Source organism: Phaenicophaeus curvirostris, chromosome 2 (assembly GCF_032191515.1).
Source record: "Phaenicophaeus curvirostris isolate KB17595 chromosome 2, BPBGC_Pcur_1.0, whole genome shotgun sequence".
Taxonomy (NCBI): Eukaryota; Metazoa; Chordata; class Aves; order Cuculiformes; family Cuculidae; genus Phaenicophaeus; species Phaenicophaeus curvirostris.
In genome coordinates, this window is record NC_091393.1 from 67,431,470 (window position 1) to 67,449,667 (window position 18,198).

The following is an 18,198-nucleotide window of genomic DNA, read 5'->3' on the forward strand; positions in this document are numbered from 1 at the left end:
AGGCGATGAAGATCAGGTTGGATGAGGCTCTGAGCAAACTGATCTAGTGAAGGGTGCCCTTGCCCGTGGCAAGGAGGTTGGAACTGGGTGATCTTTATGGTCTATTCCAACCCAAACCATTCTGTGATTCTGTGATGATGAGATGGTCTTTGTAACAAGAGGAGCTGAGTTCCATTCTAACTTTGCTATAGCCACGTGCACTGCTTCCTGTGAGGCAAAGAAATACTGTATTGCCTGTAATTGAACAGGATGTGATGGATTTAATTTTGTGGGCCTTTTCTATTGCAACTGTTATTTTTGTATCCATCTTTTCCCCCATCCAGCATATTAACAGGGGGAGCTTTAACTAGTCCTTCTCTAAGCCTGTTGTTGATACACATTATGAGTTGTAAAACTACTCAGGACTTCATTGCCCTAACTGCTTTCTAGGCTAAAATTGCCAAAACAACACTGAGTGCAGCCTGTTAGAGAACGGGAGGATGGAAGGACAGCCTTGGGGCCATGGGAATAAGATTGGAGGTAAGTATAAGATTCCCAGATTTTGGGAACTCCACAGTCCTGTAGCAACAAATGACTTAGCTTTGAAAGCTGTCTGGTCACAGAAGATGGGGTTTGGTAGGAGGAGATTGGAGTTAGGCTGTAGCAAGGGACCTACAGAGGGAACACAAAGCACTGATGAAGTGAAGAGTTTGCAGGGGAAGCTTGTGGTAGCGTTAAGGAGCCAAATTGACTTTGTGACTGAGTTGTTGCTTCAGTGCTGGTGAATCCAAGCCCACAGGGCACATGCCAGCGCTGTGGGCCACAGGCCCATGGCACGGCTTGTCCTGTGCCCTGCAGTTCTCCCAGACAGCTCCCAGACAAGGCTTGGGATCAGGATGAGAAACAGTGTGGTCCCTGCACAGCCCTCCTCCCTGGGTCACCTTGAACGCACCTGCGGGGTCCGCCAAGCCACCCCAGGTAACGCGGCACCCCCTGCCCCAGGAGGAGGTGGTCTGAGATACAAGAAGCAGTTGCTATTACAAAAAGGGGAATATTTTGGATTACAGCTAAAGTAGAGTTAAGTTTCCTCTATAATCGTGTTTTTTGAAAGCCAGAATGTCCCTCTGAGAGGGTGTTTTCTTTCAGACGGCGTTTTTCCAGATGTTTGTTTATCCCTTGGGGACGATAACGCCTCGTGTGCAGTGTGATCTGTGCTGAACAGACGTGTCTGCCGTGAGCACCTCTGCAGCCTCTCCCTGTCTCAAAGGCAAGGTCAGGCAGGGCTGGAGCCGGCTCCAAATGAGGAAGAGATTTCACTGTTGTGAAATCAGTCCTTGAAAAGTAATACAAAATGCATGTGATTTCTGGGAAAATTTATGCACATGCGTGTAAGTGGGAAATGCATCCTGTCCCAGCTCCTGTCCAGCTGCACACAGTTGATGGCGATCGCTGCCTCATGTTGCCCAGTGCGGACAGAGCACCCTGCGACAGAGGTAAAAATAGCAAGAAGACCCCTGTCCCAAAGCCCTGTGGGGCCCTCCCTGGAGGGCAGGGTTGGGTGGCGATCCATGGGGCTGGAGTGAAAGCTGGAGCGATGGAGGTTTTGTGGTGTGGCTGGTGTGGTGTCCTTTTGGTGGGATGCAGCGCTGGGCTCGCAGCTGGGGCATGATGCTGCTGTCGTGGGCTTTGGGTGCCTGAAGGTAGCCTGGAAGTATTTTGCTTGCTGTGGTGTAAAATGTAGCTTTGATTATGAAGTCTAACCTGAAGTATCCTCCATTTCCTGCCTCTTGCAGTGGAATATTGTAATAGCTGCTGGCTGGCCTCACTGTTTATTGTTTTTTGATTGAAGAGTTTTTCAGCTGTCTTGTGATGTGTGCAATAACAGAAAAATGTACGTACCTTTTTCTACCCTGAAAGTACAGTCAGGAAACCTTAACTTAAAGTGCTGCAGGCTTGAGATTTGGAGTACTGTGTCCAGGGCAGCCTGGCAGTTCCATGCCCATCTCCTGTGTTGTCAAACGGGGCCTGAATGCAGCTTTCCCTCCTTTATTGTGCCCTTTTCAATAAAGAACCCAATAACCAAACAAAAGAACATTTGCCCTAGTGCCAGCTGATCTGCTGAAACTGATAGTCGGGCCTCTTCCAGGGTCCGCATTCATATGATTTCTGGGAAAAACGAGGAGCCAGGGCTGGAGCTAAGGTGGAGCCAGGGCTGGAGCCAGGGAGGAGCTAAGGCAGAGCTACTGCTGGAGTCAAGGCTGGAGGAACTGGGGTTTCGTGGTGGGATCTGTCCTGAGCGTTGTTGATGTTTTAGCCTGGAGAAAAGACGGCTGAGAGGAGATCTTATTGCTCTTTATAGAACTGCCTGAAAGGAGGTTGAACCAAGGTTCATGTATTTTACGTGTTGGAGAAAGAAACATAAACCACCCTTTGCTTCCCTGCAGTGTCTTTGCCAAGTGTCTCTTAACTTTACCTAAGATAAAACTGGAAGAAGCAAGTTCAGCCCCTAGGGCTTGCCTGCCTTGGAAAATCTAGGGGTAGCACAGGAAGTGTGGCTAAACCGAAACAGGAATGGGCATTTGTCTTGGAGAAACTGCTTTTGTATTGTGTGTCCTTTTCCTGTGTGTGCACAGGGATCAGCTGCAACTGGGGAGCTCTCAGGGCCCAGCTGAGGGGCCCCGAGTTATCAGCGTTCCCCTGTACAATGATGATTTTGATGTGGGAGTCTGTCTCAGGAAGCTGCTGCTGCCATTGTGTGCTTGTGTGCGCTGTCCCTTCTTAGAGTGGCACCTTATTTCTTTAAGCAAACCTTTAGTTTTCGTATTTCAAAACTCCAGGGAACTTCTTGATAAGGCAAGTTGTTTGCATCATTTCTGGTGCTGTTTAAAATTACCCATTGAGGATTTCACTTCACGTAGTGTCCCTTTGTTTCTTTCTAATTGAAAGTTTTGTTTTTTCAAAGGGATCCCTGCTTTGGTGCTGCCAGACCAGGGAGATCTTTAAATACACTCCAGCAGAGGTCACATGGTGCTGCCTAACCAGGAAGATCTTTAAATACACTCCAGCAGAGGTCACACAGAACTGTCAAAGTTAGACTGGAGAAGGGAAGAAGATGTCCTTGAATGCACTGAAGAAGACAATTAATAACCCGGTAACTCCTCTGTCATTTCAACACCTTCTTTCTGGGGAAACGGGACTTTGCTGTTATATGTCAATAGTTAGTACTTGTGCTGTTTCGCATAGCAAGAGGACGTTACTGAGAGCTCTTTGTGTAGAATCATAGCATCATTAAGGTTGGAAAAGGCCTCTAAGATCATCCAGTCCAACCATCAGCCCAACACCAGTGTGCCTACTAAACCACATCACAGCAGTGTCACGTCTATAGATTTTTTGAACGCCTCCAGGGAAGGATACTTCGCAACTTTCCCTGGGTAGTCTGTGCCACTGCTTCACCACTCTTTTGGTGAAGAAACTTTTCCTAATATCCAGTCTAAACCTTCCCCTGGTGCAGCGTGAGGCCATTTCCTCTCCTCACTTTTTACCTGATGGTGTTTAGAAATTGTTTCTATGTGAATAGACATTTAATGCACGGGACTTCCAGAACAGGACAGAAGTTCTCCCAGCCTTGAAGGGTTATTCTTTTTCATACACATCTTATGTGGATGTCTGGCATTTTTTCAGAATGTGCTGAATTGAAGGGAAAAGTAGAATAAGCAGTGTTTTAACTCCTAATTCTCTGAGAACACAGGTGATGCCTGGCAGCCCTCATTAAATGTTTTTTCTTGTGCTGCTTGCAACTTCAATCTGAACAATTAAACTCGGACTCTTTTTCAGTAGTTGATAGGCTACCTTACAATAAATCCTCTTTTGTAGGGAAGACTTGCATGATATAGTCAGGGGCAGTCTGAGGGATATCAAGAGGGGTAACAGAACCCTGGGAGCAGCAGTAAGGGGCTCTGGAGGTCAAGTAATTTTTTCCTCTCAGTCAAACAGATGGGATTTGATAAGGCCAGTCAAGTCTGGCAAATGGCTGCAGGACTGATGCTAGTCAGGGGTTTGGTTACTTAGACCAAGGGACTCGCTTTGAGAAACTTGGTCTACTGGAGGCTGATGGAGTCCCTTGGTCAGAAAAGAGGAAGAACGTCTTTGGTTATAGGCTTGCCAGGCTTGTGAAGAGGACTTTAAACTAAAGTTGCTGGGGAAGGGGAACCTAAATCCATCCCAGTTTGATGCCAGTGCTAGCAGTAGATGCCCAGACCTTGGAGAAGGAACACAGGTCAGCAGGAGAGTACCTGAAGAGAAATACAAAGGATCTCCTGCTAGTAAGACAACTTCATCAGGGGCCCAGCTCAAGTGCTTCCATGGAAGTGCACGTAGCATGGACAACAAACGAGAGGAGTCAGAGATGTGTGCCTGCCTGCAGGGCTATAATCTCATTGACATCATGGTGGGATAGATACTGTGATTGGAGTGTTGGGTTGAAGGGACACTGGCTCTTTAGGAAGGACAGGCAGGGGAAATAAGGAGGGGATGTTGCCCTCTATGTTAATGACCAGCTGGAGTGCATGGAACTTCACCTGGGGATGGATGAGGAGCTGACCAAGAGCCTGTGGGTAAGGATTAAAGGGAAGGCGGGGACAGGTGACATTATAGTGGGGGTCTGCTACAGGCCACCAGACCAGGTAGAGCAAGCAGATGAGGTCCTCTATAGATGGATAGGCACAGCCTCGCTTTCATAAGCCCTGGTCCTTTTTTTGGGACTTCAGCCACTCCAGTATCTGTTGGAGGGGCAACCCAAGAGGGCACAAGCAATCCAGGCGGTTCCTGGAATGTCTTGATGATAACTTCCTTCTCCAAGTAACAGAAGAGCCAATGAGGAGAGATGCTATGCTGGACCTCATTTCCACCAACAAAGAAGGGCTTCTGGGGAATGTGAGGCTCAAGGAAAGCCTTGGCTGCAGTGACCATGAACTGGTGGAGTTCAAGATCCTTAGGGCAGCTAGGAGGGCATGCAGCAATCTCACTAACCCTGGCCTTCAGGAGAGCAGGCTTTGGCATCTTCAGGGACCTGCTTGGTAGAATACCATGGGATAAAGCTCTGGAGGGAAGAAGAGCCCAAGAAAGATGATTAAAATTCAAGGATTCACCTCCTCCAAGCTCAGAAGTGATGCATCCCAACAAAGAGGAAGTCAGGTAAAATGGCCAGGAGGCCTATATGGATGAACAAGGAAATCCTGGACAAACTTAAATACTAAAAGAAAGCCTACAAACAGTGGAAGCAAGGAGAAGTAGCCTGAGAGGAATACAGGGAATCTGTCTGAGCAGCCAGGGACCAGGTGAGAAAAGCTAAAGCCCAGATAGAATTAAATCTAGCCAAGAATGTCAAGGACAAGAAAAGCTTCTATAGGTACATCAGGGAATATAAAACTAGGGAGAATGTGGGAACTTTCCAGAAAGAAATGAGAGACCTGATTACCCAGGATATGGAGAAGGCTGGGGTACTCAATGACCTTTCTGCCTTAGTCTTCACTGGCAAGGGCTGGTGAACCACACCACTCAAGTCGCAGAAGGCAAAGGCAGGAACTGGGAGAATGAAGAACCACTCACTGTAAGAGAGGATAAGGTTTGAGACCGTCCAAAGAACCTGAAGGTGCACAAATCCATGGGACTTGATGAGATGCATCCTTGGGTCCTGAGGGAACTGGTGGATGAAGTTCCTAAGCCACTGTCCTTTATATTTGAGAAGGTGTGGCAGTCTGGTGAAGTTCGCACAGACTGGAAAAGGGGAAACAACTCCCAGTTATAAAAAGGAAGGCCAAGGGATCTACAGGCCAGTCAGTCTCAACTTTGTGCCTGGCAAGATCATGGAGCAGATCCTCCTGGAAACTACTGAAGTATATGGAAAATAAGGAGGTGATGGGTGACAACCTTGGCAGAAATTTTTGTCTGTTAAACAGAGCAAATGCAATGTTTACCTCCTTTCTCAATCTAAAGCACATGGAATGAGATGCAGATCACTTGGCTTTCAGGTCAGTCTCCTGTGAACTGCCACGGTTTTCTGTTGAGGTGCTTCCCTTCCCTCCCTGAAATGCTGGGTGCACCAGCTAATGGTCAAGGTAGGGCTGCTGTCAGTGTGCCAGAGCCTTTGCCAGGGCGTTGTGCTGGCTGTCTGGGGCTTTTATTTTAACTGATATGTTCCCTTATATGGTTTAACAGCTCCTACCATGTTGCCATTTCAATTTAGCAAAGTGTGCATGTGTTGCCTTCTCCAGCTATTGATATGGAATTAACAATAAGCAGGTGTTGAGCCAGACTGCAAACTGTAGAGGCCACAGGGACTGGGACCCCTGAACAGAGCTGTTCCAGTGCACCTCGCGGTTGTTGGCTCATCAGGATAAGGGGATATTTTTTGTTTGTCATATAGTTTTTACTGAGAAGACACTCTGTGACATTGTCTTTTCTTTTCCCATCACTGCTTTCCAAAGTGGAGTAAGAACAAGCAAAAAGGCAGCTGCTGTGATTTGGGGTCAGAAGTAGGAAGGTGCCTCCTGGTACCATCAAAGGGCCAGTAATTGTGAGCCCATGGCAGTGACTTAGTTTGAAGTGTATCCTCCTGATACTCTATTAAAAGTGAGGGCAGTAAACTATTACCACTGTTCATTTGAGAGCTAGGAATGGAGGCTGGCAATTCTAATTTTATCTGAGAAGCTTTGTTTTCATAGGTGGTAATCTGCTGGGGTTTTCCTTCCCATTGTGATGTGCATCTAATGATTTTCTACTATTCATTTGAAATTAAATGCTTGTTGTGTTTCTTTTCATGTGCTAGAATATGATTTTTAAAACTAGTGTGGGTTTGTCATTTTGGGGTTTTTTTTGCCTCCATCCCAAAATATTATTTGAATCTTTTTTTCCTTCTCTTTCTCCCCTCTTCTAGATAATTCCATATGTTGCAGAAATACCTGGTGGCCTTATTCCTGGAGAGCTGGTTGTGATACATGGGACTGTTCCTGAGGATGCAGACAGGTAGTGGCTATGGTGTCACTTTTTTGCAGTGTCACCATGTGAGCGAGAATGTAACGGCTGAAGTGTTACCAGGGGTCGTACTTCTGCTGGCACACAATGGCTTGATCTAAATCCTTGTAACAGGGTCAGAGTGAATACAGGCTTGAGCTTTGTGAAAAGCTCAAAATGAAAGCTTTGTGATGAGAAGTGGAGGATGAACTGTTTTTTTGCTTTCTACTGATCCTCTCTTCTCTCTTTGTGCTCTGCCTCTTTTGGCATTTTCTTTCTTGTTGTTGTGTATGTCTTCTTTCCTAAAGAGATTATCCGAGGCTGAAGTATGAAATAGTGCCTGTGCCCAGTCTGCGTGCTCTGTTCCTTGGCTTTGTGCAAGGTTCATTTGGTTGTTCTACTGAAGATGGTGGGACAGAAGGTGGAGAACACAATAAGTGAGGAGTTTACATGATATGAATTATGACCATTACATAATAAAACCAAATTGTTTGAATTGATTGCAATAAATCATGAGGAAACCTTCACAAGTGTGTAGAAGTTGGACAAATGTGTGTTTGAGTTTTTCCCTTACCCAACAACACTCATTTTGTCTGCCTGTTCTGAGGCTACACAATAAAACACAAGCGTATTGAACTTTCAGGTGATTTCTTGACAGATGGGCTGAATATGATTTGTCTTATTTTTGTGACTAGGTTCCAGGTGGATTTCCAGTGTGGCAGCAGCATAAAGCCTCGAGCTGATGTGGCTTTTCATTTCAACCCCCGCTTCAAAAGGTCTGGCTGCATTGTTTGCAACACACTGGAGCAAGAAAAATGGGGCTGGGAGGAGATCACTTACGAGATGCCCTTTCAAAAAGGGAAGTCGTTTGAAATTGTCATCATGATTTTAAAGGATAAATTCCAGGTGAGTCTGGGTGGATTCTTGATCTGTAGCCAGCTGTCAGGGCAATAAGAAAAAGGTATTTTGCATACCTAGAGTAAGTAGTTGGATGTCTTGGTTTGTCTGTTACCTAGGGGTAGTCTAACTACAGAAAAGTTGAGAAGCTCTGCTTTAAAGGGATGCTAAATAAAACAGACCTTTAATTTAATATTGTTTCCTTCTAAGTTGGAGGAATAGGCAGGGGTCTTACTGCTAATGGCTACTTCACGCTTTCGATCTTGTGTGCAAGCAGCTGAACTTCGGATAAACTTGGAGGAAATAAGTGAGGTGTGCTTGCCTTGCTCTGTAACGGTTTCTGTTAGACTGATGATACCACGCTGGTAAATGATTAGGTGATAGAAACAAAAGGTGTGAAATGCAAATTTTAGAATATGCAAGTAAATCTTCCTCGTAGCAATGGAAAAAGAGACTGAGTGATCGATGAGCTGACCTTAGTTTCTTTGAAATATCCTGGACACTCCCGAGTTCTATACCAAACTAGTATAAAACAGACAAACACGCATACCATTTGATACATGGCTGATGAAATGCATGTTTAATACAATTTTCCTGGTTTGTTTCCTGTCTCCTTAGGTGTCTGTAGACAAGAAGCATGTGGTGCTCTATAACCACAGAGTTAGCCTTGAAAGAATAGATACACTTGGAATATACGGCAAAGTGCAGATCGAAACTATAGAATTTATTTCTGACGTAAGTTTATATTTTGTTTCTAATGTGAGTTATGTAGACAGCTGTCTTGCTCAATTCCTTTTCTTTGTCTTGCTGAACTACAGAGTAGGATTTGTAGTGAAAGGATGCAGGGTTTTTTTCCCCCTGTATTTCAACATGTGAGTCTCATGTGACAATATCTGTCTTTCCATTTTATTCTTGAGGTTAGGGGCAAAAGGGTGACAAAGTTCACAGCTTATGAAGTTAAGGGGACGAATGCTATAAGAGCTAACTGGATACCAGATCTAGGAATGGATCAGACTTGAAGTATTACAGGAGCTCCAATTTGAACTCTCGGTATTCAGGACTTGGAAACGACAAGTTCGGCCAAAGTTTGGCCACAGCTGGAACTGCTTGTGCCCATAGCCCTGCTTTTCGTGGTAAAACGACTGTGTTGTTGAATGAAGTGATAAGTAGGGGTGCAGGTTTATTTCTGGAGGGTGAGGTGTCCTTTCTCGAAGAATTTGTGGCTTTATTTGCACTTGGACCAAACTGCAGTGAACCTAAATTGAAAGCAGTGCTGTGCTTTCTCTCAGCTGCCCTCTCTGCTTGATAAAGTTAACCAACAGTGAGAAGCTGAAGAACATTTTTGCCTGTGCAGCAGGGGAGATTATTCTGCTCTGGAAGGGTGAGCCTTTCAGAGCAGAAACAGAAAGTGGTAAATTGCAGGGAGATATAGAAGGTGTGAATGCCTTTTCCCTTTCTTCCTGCCACTCACTAAGGCAGCCTGCGTAATCCTGTGTAGGATTTCTAGGTCTCAACTGCCCCATCCTCATGACAGTGTGGGCAAGCCTTGCATCTCTTGTTGCCAGATAGCAGGTCTAACTTGGGTCAGCAGGTGAATAAATCAGTTAATAGAAGGTGGAAATTTGGACCCAAACGAAGCAGGGTTAAAGTTTTAAAGACCTGTGTGGTCACTCATTGTTTGTGAAGCCCACGTACAGACTTTTATGGACCCAATCCCTTGGTTCGGGTCTTGTTGTGAGAATTCTGTTACTTCAGAGTAGTGTGAGTGCTGGTCTTGGAGGCCTGACCCTGAGGAGAGCCTGGGGGCTAACAGGTGCTGTAGGTTGATTTTTTCCCCAAGCAAAACCCAGAAGGATATTGCTTGATACTGTGGTTGCTGATGCTGTATCCTTTGGGATGAAAGTATTGGAGAAGGGCAGTTATTTCCTTTTTGTCTTTGCTTCTAGTATACTCTTCTGAGGAGGAAGGTGGAGGCTTGTATTGTAATAAACAAGCTGCAGGGCTTGCTGGAACTGTATCTCTGCATGGCCATGTTACTCATCCATCCTTCCCATGGGAAGGCACAGGGATGCAGGGGCTGCTTAGAATCCCAGTGGCCCCTGCCTGGACCTGCCCTGCTGGTATTCCTGCCCCAGTGAGGAAGGCTCAGTGGGTGCCCTTAGATGCTAAGGGGGTTAACAGTGCTCTGATTAAGCGTCAGAGTGTAATGAAGTGGTCTTAGAAATCTCAATTTGGCTTCAGCAATTGATCTTCAGGACTTTTCCTTGGTCTGTAGGGATGCGGCTGTCTTTTTCTTGACCATAGCCCTAGGTTTCCATGTTAACAGTTCACCCTCCAGAGCAGCACAGATCCTTATGTGGTTTTAAGCCAACCTTATGTCCAAGTTGTTTGATGTTAGCAGTGACATCTAAATATCTCTCTTTCTGCAGCCTATACAAGGCTCTCAGCCATTATCTCTAGGAGTAACCAAGGAAAACGCAGAAAATGTACGTATGTTTGTAAAAGGTTGAATGACTCCCGTGTTGTCTGATAAGCTGGTTGATGTTGCTTGTTTTCTCTTGTAGGGGGATATGCCGGATGGTTCACAATTTGTAAGTATCTTATGTAGATTTGTGGCAAATGTGAAGAGTAAAAAAATAAAACCCAAAATAAAACCACCTCAGTTCATGAAAAACCATGCACAGAACAGGGGAATTGACAATCTCCTGGGAGACGATCCTCAGAGAGGGATTGTAGAGAGAAACCTCTTTGCTCCTGCTAGTGCAATTGAGGCTGTTTGTTAAACCATTCAGGATACCCAAAAGATAAACACAGCATCCACAGGCATAGGGAGAGAAATAAAAAGTGAGGTACCTGAAGTTTTAAAGGACCAAATCACATTAAAAAATTTCTTCAAATAAGCATTCTTGGTTTTCTCTGCCTTAGAGAATACCTGCATAACAATTGTGTTCTGCTGTCATGTTACCCCAAAAGGCCTGATGTTAATACGCATGTCTTAACGTATTGGGCTACATCTTCCCCTTGCTGGCAGATCCATGCTTACCCTGAACACATTTCAGGTGGCTGGATGCAAGCATCACGCCTTCGGGTTGGAGCTGGCATGCAGTTAGCCTGAAGCATCAAGAGAGTGAGTGTTCAAGTTTTTGCAAAAAGCTGTAGAGATGGACAGTATCTGACCTGGAGTAAGGACCAAACTCAGACTGTAAAGGGGGTTGAAGGAATATATACAAATAGAATTTGTGGTGGCTGCAGTAGTTGTAAATGATATCCCAGCGTAAACTGGAATGAATAACTTGAGCTGTAAGTGCAGATTGGCAACTGTAGGCCAGATTTCTTCCTGCCACAGTAAAGCTTAGCTTGTATGCTGAAAAAAGAGTTATATTAAAAACTTTTACTGACGGTGTACTTGCAGGGAGTTTCTTACGTTGAGAGACTTGATTCTCCACTCTGTCCAGGATACACAGTTGCCATTAAAGGAAGAGTGAAAAAAAATGCAAAGAGGTAAATGTTACTGAATTTTTCTGCTGTTTAACTGAGCTGTCCTTGAGAACGGGTATCCTTGAGAATGGCTTTTCCATTGCCTCACTGTATCCTCACCCACTTGCAACTTTGCACTTGGAATCATCTGAAAATGCAGTGCGGTTTTCTCATGACCCCCCAGGATACTACGTCAGAGAGGACTGAAAGAGCAGCTCCATTATAAAAAGTGAAGGTAGAACCTTCCCTACCAGATGTGCATTCTTCACAAGACTGTGTCTGTTCAAGGTTCTAGTTGTGCAAGGAGTGTGAGCACACATACTGTACAAATACAGCTTGTATTCTGAAGTGATCCAAGAGCAAGGGAACTGGCAAAGTAGGTGGAAATCCAGTGAGCTAAATGAGTTGTTGGTGTGCTCAAATGCTGCAGGTTACAGTGTTTCTCTGAATACTGCTTGGATGGCCTTTTCTGGGACTGGAGAAACAGAAAGGTTCCCCACTGACAACAACCAAGTCGTGAAAGCTGGTAGAGGAGTATAAGCTAAAATTTTTTATAGCATATTAGGAACAATGGTTTGCAAAGAAGACAATTTCCCAACATGATTTAAAGACTAGGGGGAAGAGAAGAAAGGGTGATCGCAATCTGGTCAAAATGAAGCTAAGGAAATTTTGCTAAAATATTAGAATTTCTTTTCCATTTTTTGGCTTGAACAGCTAATTAGGACGTTTCAAGTGCTGAAGGTGCCGCTTCTGAGTGTGAAAAGGCTCTTGGGTGTTTGGTATAAGCGTTGCAGAGTATTTATTTTTTGTGGTTGTGCTTTTAGATGTATAGATTTTTGTAGTCTGTAAGTCATCTAATGCCTTTCACACAGGTGTAGATATTCCTTCTTCTCTGTGAAAAAGAGAACTTTTCAGCTTGGACAGGTGGCTGTTGCTGTTTTTCACTTCTGGACTAAGCAATTAGAGGTTTCTCAAAGAAGAGAAACCTGACAGCTGGAGCTAATTTTGCAGGAGGAATGTTTCTTAAAATCCAGTGAGGTCTTTGCCACAGGTTGAAGCATTCATTTGAATCTGGTTGTCTCTTCCCACTGATGACTTGTCTCCAGAGCTCTCCTTTAGCAACCTGGAGTTGTGGAAACATCTGAGATTGAAGAATAGGTTGCAGAGTATTTGTTCAGCCTGGGCAGAGCTATGCTGCTTAGAGAGTACCCCTTTGCATGCCTGGTGTCCCACCATCTGAAAGGTACAGAGAGAATCCTCAAAAGTTTTGTTAGAGTCTAAGCAGCTTGTTGGCAGAAAGAATATAATGTGTGTTTCTGTGAGAACGCTGCTTCCTGGTGCTGTCAGGGAGCAGCACTTGGCCCACTTGGCTTAAATATTTCCTTTCTGAGAGGCAATCAGAAAACTATGAGCGGTGAAGCAGATCTAGCTGGGTCACATTGTACATTTGCTGTCTTCAGCAAAGGTTTTGTGCAAAACAGGCAAAGGCGTATGAACTGCTTGCTTGGTTCTTCAGATGAATCAGATGAATGGTAGTTCTGAGTATTGGCTAAGGCCTTGATAACCAGCATGACTACTGTATCATGTTAATAAACCCTTGGTAGAATAATCTTGAAAAAAACTATCTTCCAGCTTTGTGATAGATCTGAAATCAAGTGACTCAAAGGACATTGCATTACATCTGAATGCCCAAGTGGAAAATAAAGATTTTGTAAGCAACTCCTACCTTCATGGCAGCTGGGGAGAAGAAGAAAGGGAAGTTACCAATTCCCCCTTCAGCCCAGGGATGTTTTTTGAGGTAAGGTTAACTGAAACAGCATCAAATTGATGACTCTGCCAAGAGGATTGGCAGTGGTGCTTAAATGCCATGTCACTGACACAGATTTAAGTGAAAGTGCCCCTCCTGCATTTCAGCATCATGAGAGTATTTAGGATTAGACGGGACCATAAGGAGCAGAGTTTAGACTTGGGTTTAATAATAGTTTTGTTTTTAAATAGTCACAAAAATTCAGCATGTGGTCAGAATGAATGTGAATTGAATTGAGTTGGATTCAATCCTTGTGGGTTCTTTCCAACTCGAGATATTTTATTAATGTTTCACTTTTTGAAAGGTTTCTTTTGCATGAAACATTCTTTGTAGGAGGAGCAGGGCTTGCCTAGGCCTGGGCTAGATCATCAGCTTGTGTTTCATGTCTTATCTGAGGTTAAACCTTACTGTTTTTCTTCTTGCTTTTCAGCTGATCATCCTCTGTGATGCCCACCAGTTCCAAGTTGTTGTTAATGGTGTTCACACTCTGGAGTACAAACATTGTTTCAAACAACTTGAAAAGATTAACGTTCTGGAAATCAGGGGAGATGTTCTGTTGTCAGGTGTGTGGAGCTGTTAGTTCTTTTCATTCAGTACTCAAAGAATGAAACCTCTCCCAGTGACAGTGCCTCTTTGTGAAGTACAAACAGGTGCTGGCTCGTCCTGAGCCTGTCCCTATCTCTCTAGGCTTCTGTATCTGCCTCTCTGAGTTAGGTGAGTACCAAAGCTACTAACTGTGAGATTAAATCCTTCTCTACAGTATCCTGGAAGCTAAGTAAGTGTTTGTTCACATAAATCTCTTGTATTATGGCACCTAGTAATGTGAAAATGCTGCATCACACTGTGTCTAACACTTGCACTCAGTATGTTTAAGCTAAAATACTACTTGTCATTACTTGATGGCACACATTCACTCTTGTGAAGCAGAAGAGACTGAAGATCCGAAGATATTATTAACCACCTCGAAGGGGACCTTGATAATTCATTTGAAATAGTAGAACTCTGAAATACACTCTTCTGCTTCTTAGTTTATATTAACTACCGTAACCCTTTTACTGAGGCTGTTTTAAGCAAACAATTGACACATCAGTTCTTACATAAGGCAAAGAGCAATTTGATCTTCCTTAGTCTGCTGCTGCTCTGACACTTTTGGTTATGTCACCTCCTGCTTATGAGCAGGTTAAATCAAACCTACAGCAGCATTTCTAGCTTCTAGTTTTCCTAAGTGAAGCAAATGAAAATGCTGTAGCTGATTCCCATTGTGTGAACTGTTGAAAGCTTGTTTGATCTGAAATAGCTCTGGAGTTCAGATTCCTCAGGGACTGAAGTAGATACTTGTGATTTTCATTTTTAAAAAATGTGTGAGCCTGGTTTCACATCAAATAGGAATGACTGTGATAGGTGGCTGAGGGATACATTCCCATCAAGTCACTATGTTCAAAATGGACTGCCTTGCTTTCTAAGCTTCCCCTCAGAGAGGAGCTCAGGTGAGGCTGGATCCATCTCTATTCCCACACCTAGTCATTGTTTTATGGCTAAAGGATTATGTGATATGTGTTTTAGCCACCAGTCAGAATTTAGTTACCTGTTAGAGTCTTCTGTCACAGGGCTGTCACTGGAGGAAGTTTTGCAGTGCCTGTCTTATAGACAATTATGTAATGCTGCGGTGATAAGTAACTTAATTGAAGTGACAGATTAAAACAAGTTTGAGATTGCTGTTGATAAATTCACTTGATGCATTAGAACTAGGATTATAACTGGTAAAGAATGACCATATATACACACATGTATATCTATATCTATCTCTCTGTATATATATACACATATGTAACAAGTAACAATAAAATGTCGAGTTAGTAGTTTATTTTCCAGGGAACATCAGACGGAGTTAGAGGTGTGCAATTCTTATCAAAAAGGTGTGCCTCCTTGAGGGCAGAAGAGGGGTTCAGGGCCATAGACCATCAGGTAAGGTGTTAATTTTTTCTCCCACAAAGAAAGGGTTTTGGGGTGCCAATTTTATATTTGAAAACTCTCTGGCACCTGCTGGTGAGGTGGGAATAAGTCAATTAATATGTGTTGATTGGCCCTTGACAAGGCTGCTTTTGTCATTAGAAGCTGGGAGTCAGCAGTTTGCCACACCTTTGAGGCAGGGAGCTCAGTTTGTGCTTTCAGGGGTCTTTCTGCTCCTAAGTAAAGCAATATCAGGCTGTGAGGCCTCCATCTCACCCCAGGTGTCACTCAGCTGATTTGAGGGTTAGACCACCACCTGATCCATCTGTCTGACCAGCTACAGTTATTTATTATTAAAGTCAAAACACTCCCTTTTTTGAAGTTCAGTATTTGCCATCCACCAGGTCTAGCAAGTCCATTGTACTATATCTGCGTATGCCAGACAAGGTTTCAGCTGAGATGAGACTCAGATACTCATCAGTAGAATAAAGAATGAATCCTTTTTCAGTTAAAAAAATGTCAGTCTGAAATACGCTGGTCTTATTCAGTTTTTGGTACAAATGCCAGCCTTCATTTTTATACTGTTTTTAGAAATAAGTTGCTACTGGCTGTCAATACCTGTCTGAGGGATGCTCGTGTTTATCTTAACAGCTGAGAAAAGAGCGAAGCAATTTCAAGAATAAGATGTACCCTAAGACTGTTTAATTTCCAGATTTGATGTATCAAAAGCATAAATAAAACCACTTGTGAACTCTGCTTTTCTCCCACTGTAGCAACGTAGCTGTGATCCCTTTTTGGTCTCTTTTTGTCTCGTTTCCCTTATTACCTGCCTTACCCATATCTCCCAGAGGGCAGAGTGGTCCTGACTGGAGGACAGACAACCTCAACATCGAGGAGTTATCGATCCACAGAGCAGTTAACCAGAGTTTGCTGAGGCTCCTGCTGTGCCAGTGCAGCCTTCAGGGCAGAGTTGTGCTGTAGGCAGCCCTTGGCCCCAGGCTAAACTGAGCTGGCTGATAGTAACCGAGGAGCAGGTAGCAGGTCCCACTGGGTAATGGCTATGACACCACTTGTGCGTCCAGCAGTTCAGCAGGCAGTGCCCCTGTGTGCATCCTTGTTGCTTAACAGCAGACATGATTAATGGTTGTTTTTTTGAAGAAAATGCTGTTAGAGCACCACTGACCTCAATAGGGTAGCATTTTTGCAGATGGGATCTGCATGGCATGCTTTTCCCTGAACAGAGACCAGTTCCCAGCACCAGGTGCGATATAAGACAGCAGCATCAGGAGAAGCCAGAGGAACTTTTCTTCTCCCAGTGTATTGATCAGTTGTGCCAGGATTGGCCGGTGTTGGTTCTGAGGCACAAGGGGCAAGGCATCCACAAATACATGAATTATCTTTATGACCACCTCTTCCACACTTTCTGAGGACTGTGATAAATCACTGTCTTCAGTCTGGGTACTAAGATGTACAGCAGTTGAGACAGATTGTTGCAGACGGGTACAAGGGCTTTCTAGTAAATTCAGATAGTGAGCAAAACCACTATGTGCCTGCTAACAACTTTACCAAAAGCATAATCTCAAAGAAAATATAAGTGTTCCAAAATAAACTGTTCTTAATCACACAGTTTGTTTTCAATGTTTAAGGAAAATGCCTCAAATAAAGCAAAAGGAAAACACAGGGAAAAAAAAGAAGATAAAATAATAAGAAAAATAAAACATTACTTGGCATCATCTGAAATGAGCAGGATGTTTTCAAGGAAACGGAGTGCCACACCCTTCTGAAAACTTTGCCTGTAAGCCTGATAGAGTCTTGGATTCAAGGGCCTGCATTGTTTGAACGCTGAACTTGTGTATTTTCCAGCACTTAGGGAATTCTGAGTATACTAGATAAGAGGAGGTTAATGCATGAAAATAAATTTGATAGCACTGCTTAATATGTTACACTTCTCTACATAAAACTCTGTATTCACTGACATCTAAGCAAGGTAATAAATGTCTTCTGGAAAAACCTTCTGAAACAGTCTTCCTCAGTAACATCAAGGGAGTTTCCTTAAGAACTCCAGGGCAAAATTCTGCAGCCCTTACATTCATGGATGGAGCAGGCAAATATTTTGTTTCATCAAATCATGCTTTGTGCAGTACTACAGTATATTATTAGAGATGTCAGCTTAGTCCCTAATAGCTTAATACATAATGAAGTAATTTAACAGCATTATTATTACATTAAATTTAATTTCAGCATTTCAATCAAGTGCAGAATCCATAAAAGAACCAGAACCTCACCGTGGACTTAATGAAGAATATTAATTAAGTTTCTTGCAATTAATTAAGTTAATATGATGGGAAAATATGTTCTATACACAATCAAGTATGCTTTCCAAAGGTTCCAACGATTTTTAATTCTGGGATTTCTGTTTTGGTTGTGTCTCAAGCTCCTCAAATAGAGTTTCCCTAATCTATTTTTCTGTTTAAGCTCAGAGTTCATACATTGCTAGTGATTGCCACATCCTTATAATGCACAGAAAATAAGGTGCTGTTACTGACTTCTTCAGCACAGAAGCATGTTTCTTAAACACTTCTAAGATGAAATTAAAAAAAAAAGTAATTTCACCTGCTTCCAAGCTTGAGCCAGTAACTGCAGTAGTGAGTCAGCAAGAAAGAGAGACGTGTCAGCCAAGTGCAGCTGAACATAAATAAATAGAGATGCCTTTAATGGTCTAAATTACAGTAAAATTGTAAAAAACTAAGAAACACTGATTAAGTTTTAAGATAATTCTTAATGCAAGCAACTGCATGTTTTTCAGTGTCTCAAACTGACTGCCGCCCACAGCTCCAAGTCAAGCTGTTAGCAAGTGGGAAAAAAGTAAATTCTGCCTTATGGTGGTTTAGGTTAGAGTGACACTGTTGACGTGTGCCCAGATGTAGTTGGAAATCATTTGTCAGACAGCAGAACTGTTTAAACAAGGTCAAAGAAAGTGCATGGCAATTCTAATTTAAATAGCAGCCTATTTCTGTAACTTTTGAAGCACGTCAGGTTCACCTCCATGAATGAAAAGCAATTAGTAATTCATAGAT

At 43.4% G+C, this 18,198-nt stretch overlaps 1 protein-coding gene across 3 annotated transcripts in view; it reads left to right on the top strand.

The window, feature by feature from the left end:
* Positions 1 to 1,391: 1,391 nt before the first annotated feature.
* LGALS8 (galectin 8) overlaps positions 1,392 to 18,198 on the top strand; it is a 36,592-nt gene continuing 19,785 nt past the window's right edge. Inside the window, exons 1-10 of one of the 3 annotated variants that reach the window (XM_069852389.1) lie at positions 1,392 to 1,472; positions 2,942 to 3,130; positions 6,914 to 7,002; positions 7,686 to 7,896; positions 8,506 to 8,622; positions 10,317 to 10,373; positions 10,452 to 10,478; positions 11,300 to 11,388; positions 12,997 to 13,162; positions 13,602 to 17,132. In XM_069852389.1, the coding sequence (XP_069708490.1) occupies positions 3,092 to 3,130; positions 6,914 to 7,002; positions 7,686 to 7,896; positions 8,506 to 8,622; positions 10,317 to 10,373; positions 10,452 to 10,478; positions 11,300 to 11,388; positions 12,997 to 13,162; positions 13,602 to 13,751 (945 nt within the window). In that variant the 5' untranslated portion in view covers positions 1,392 to 1,472; positions 2,942 to 3,091 and the 3' untranslated portion in view covers positions 13,752 to 17,132. Of the gene's footprint in view, positions 1,473 to 2,941; positions 3,131 to 6,913; positions 7,003 to 7,685; positions 7,897 to 8,505; positions 8,623 to 10,316; positions 10,374 to 10,451; positions 10,479 to 11,299; positions 11,389 to 12,996; positions 13,163 to 13,601; positions 17,133 to 18,198 lie in introns of those variants that run through there. The other 2 variants (XM_069852391.1, XM_069852388.1) reach the window with 2 other exon arrangements.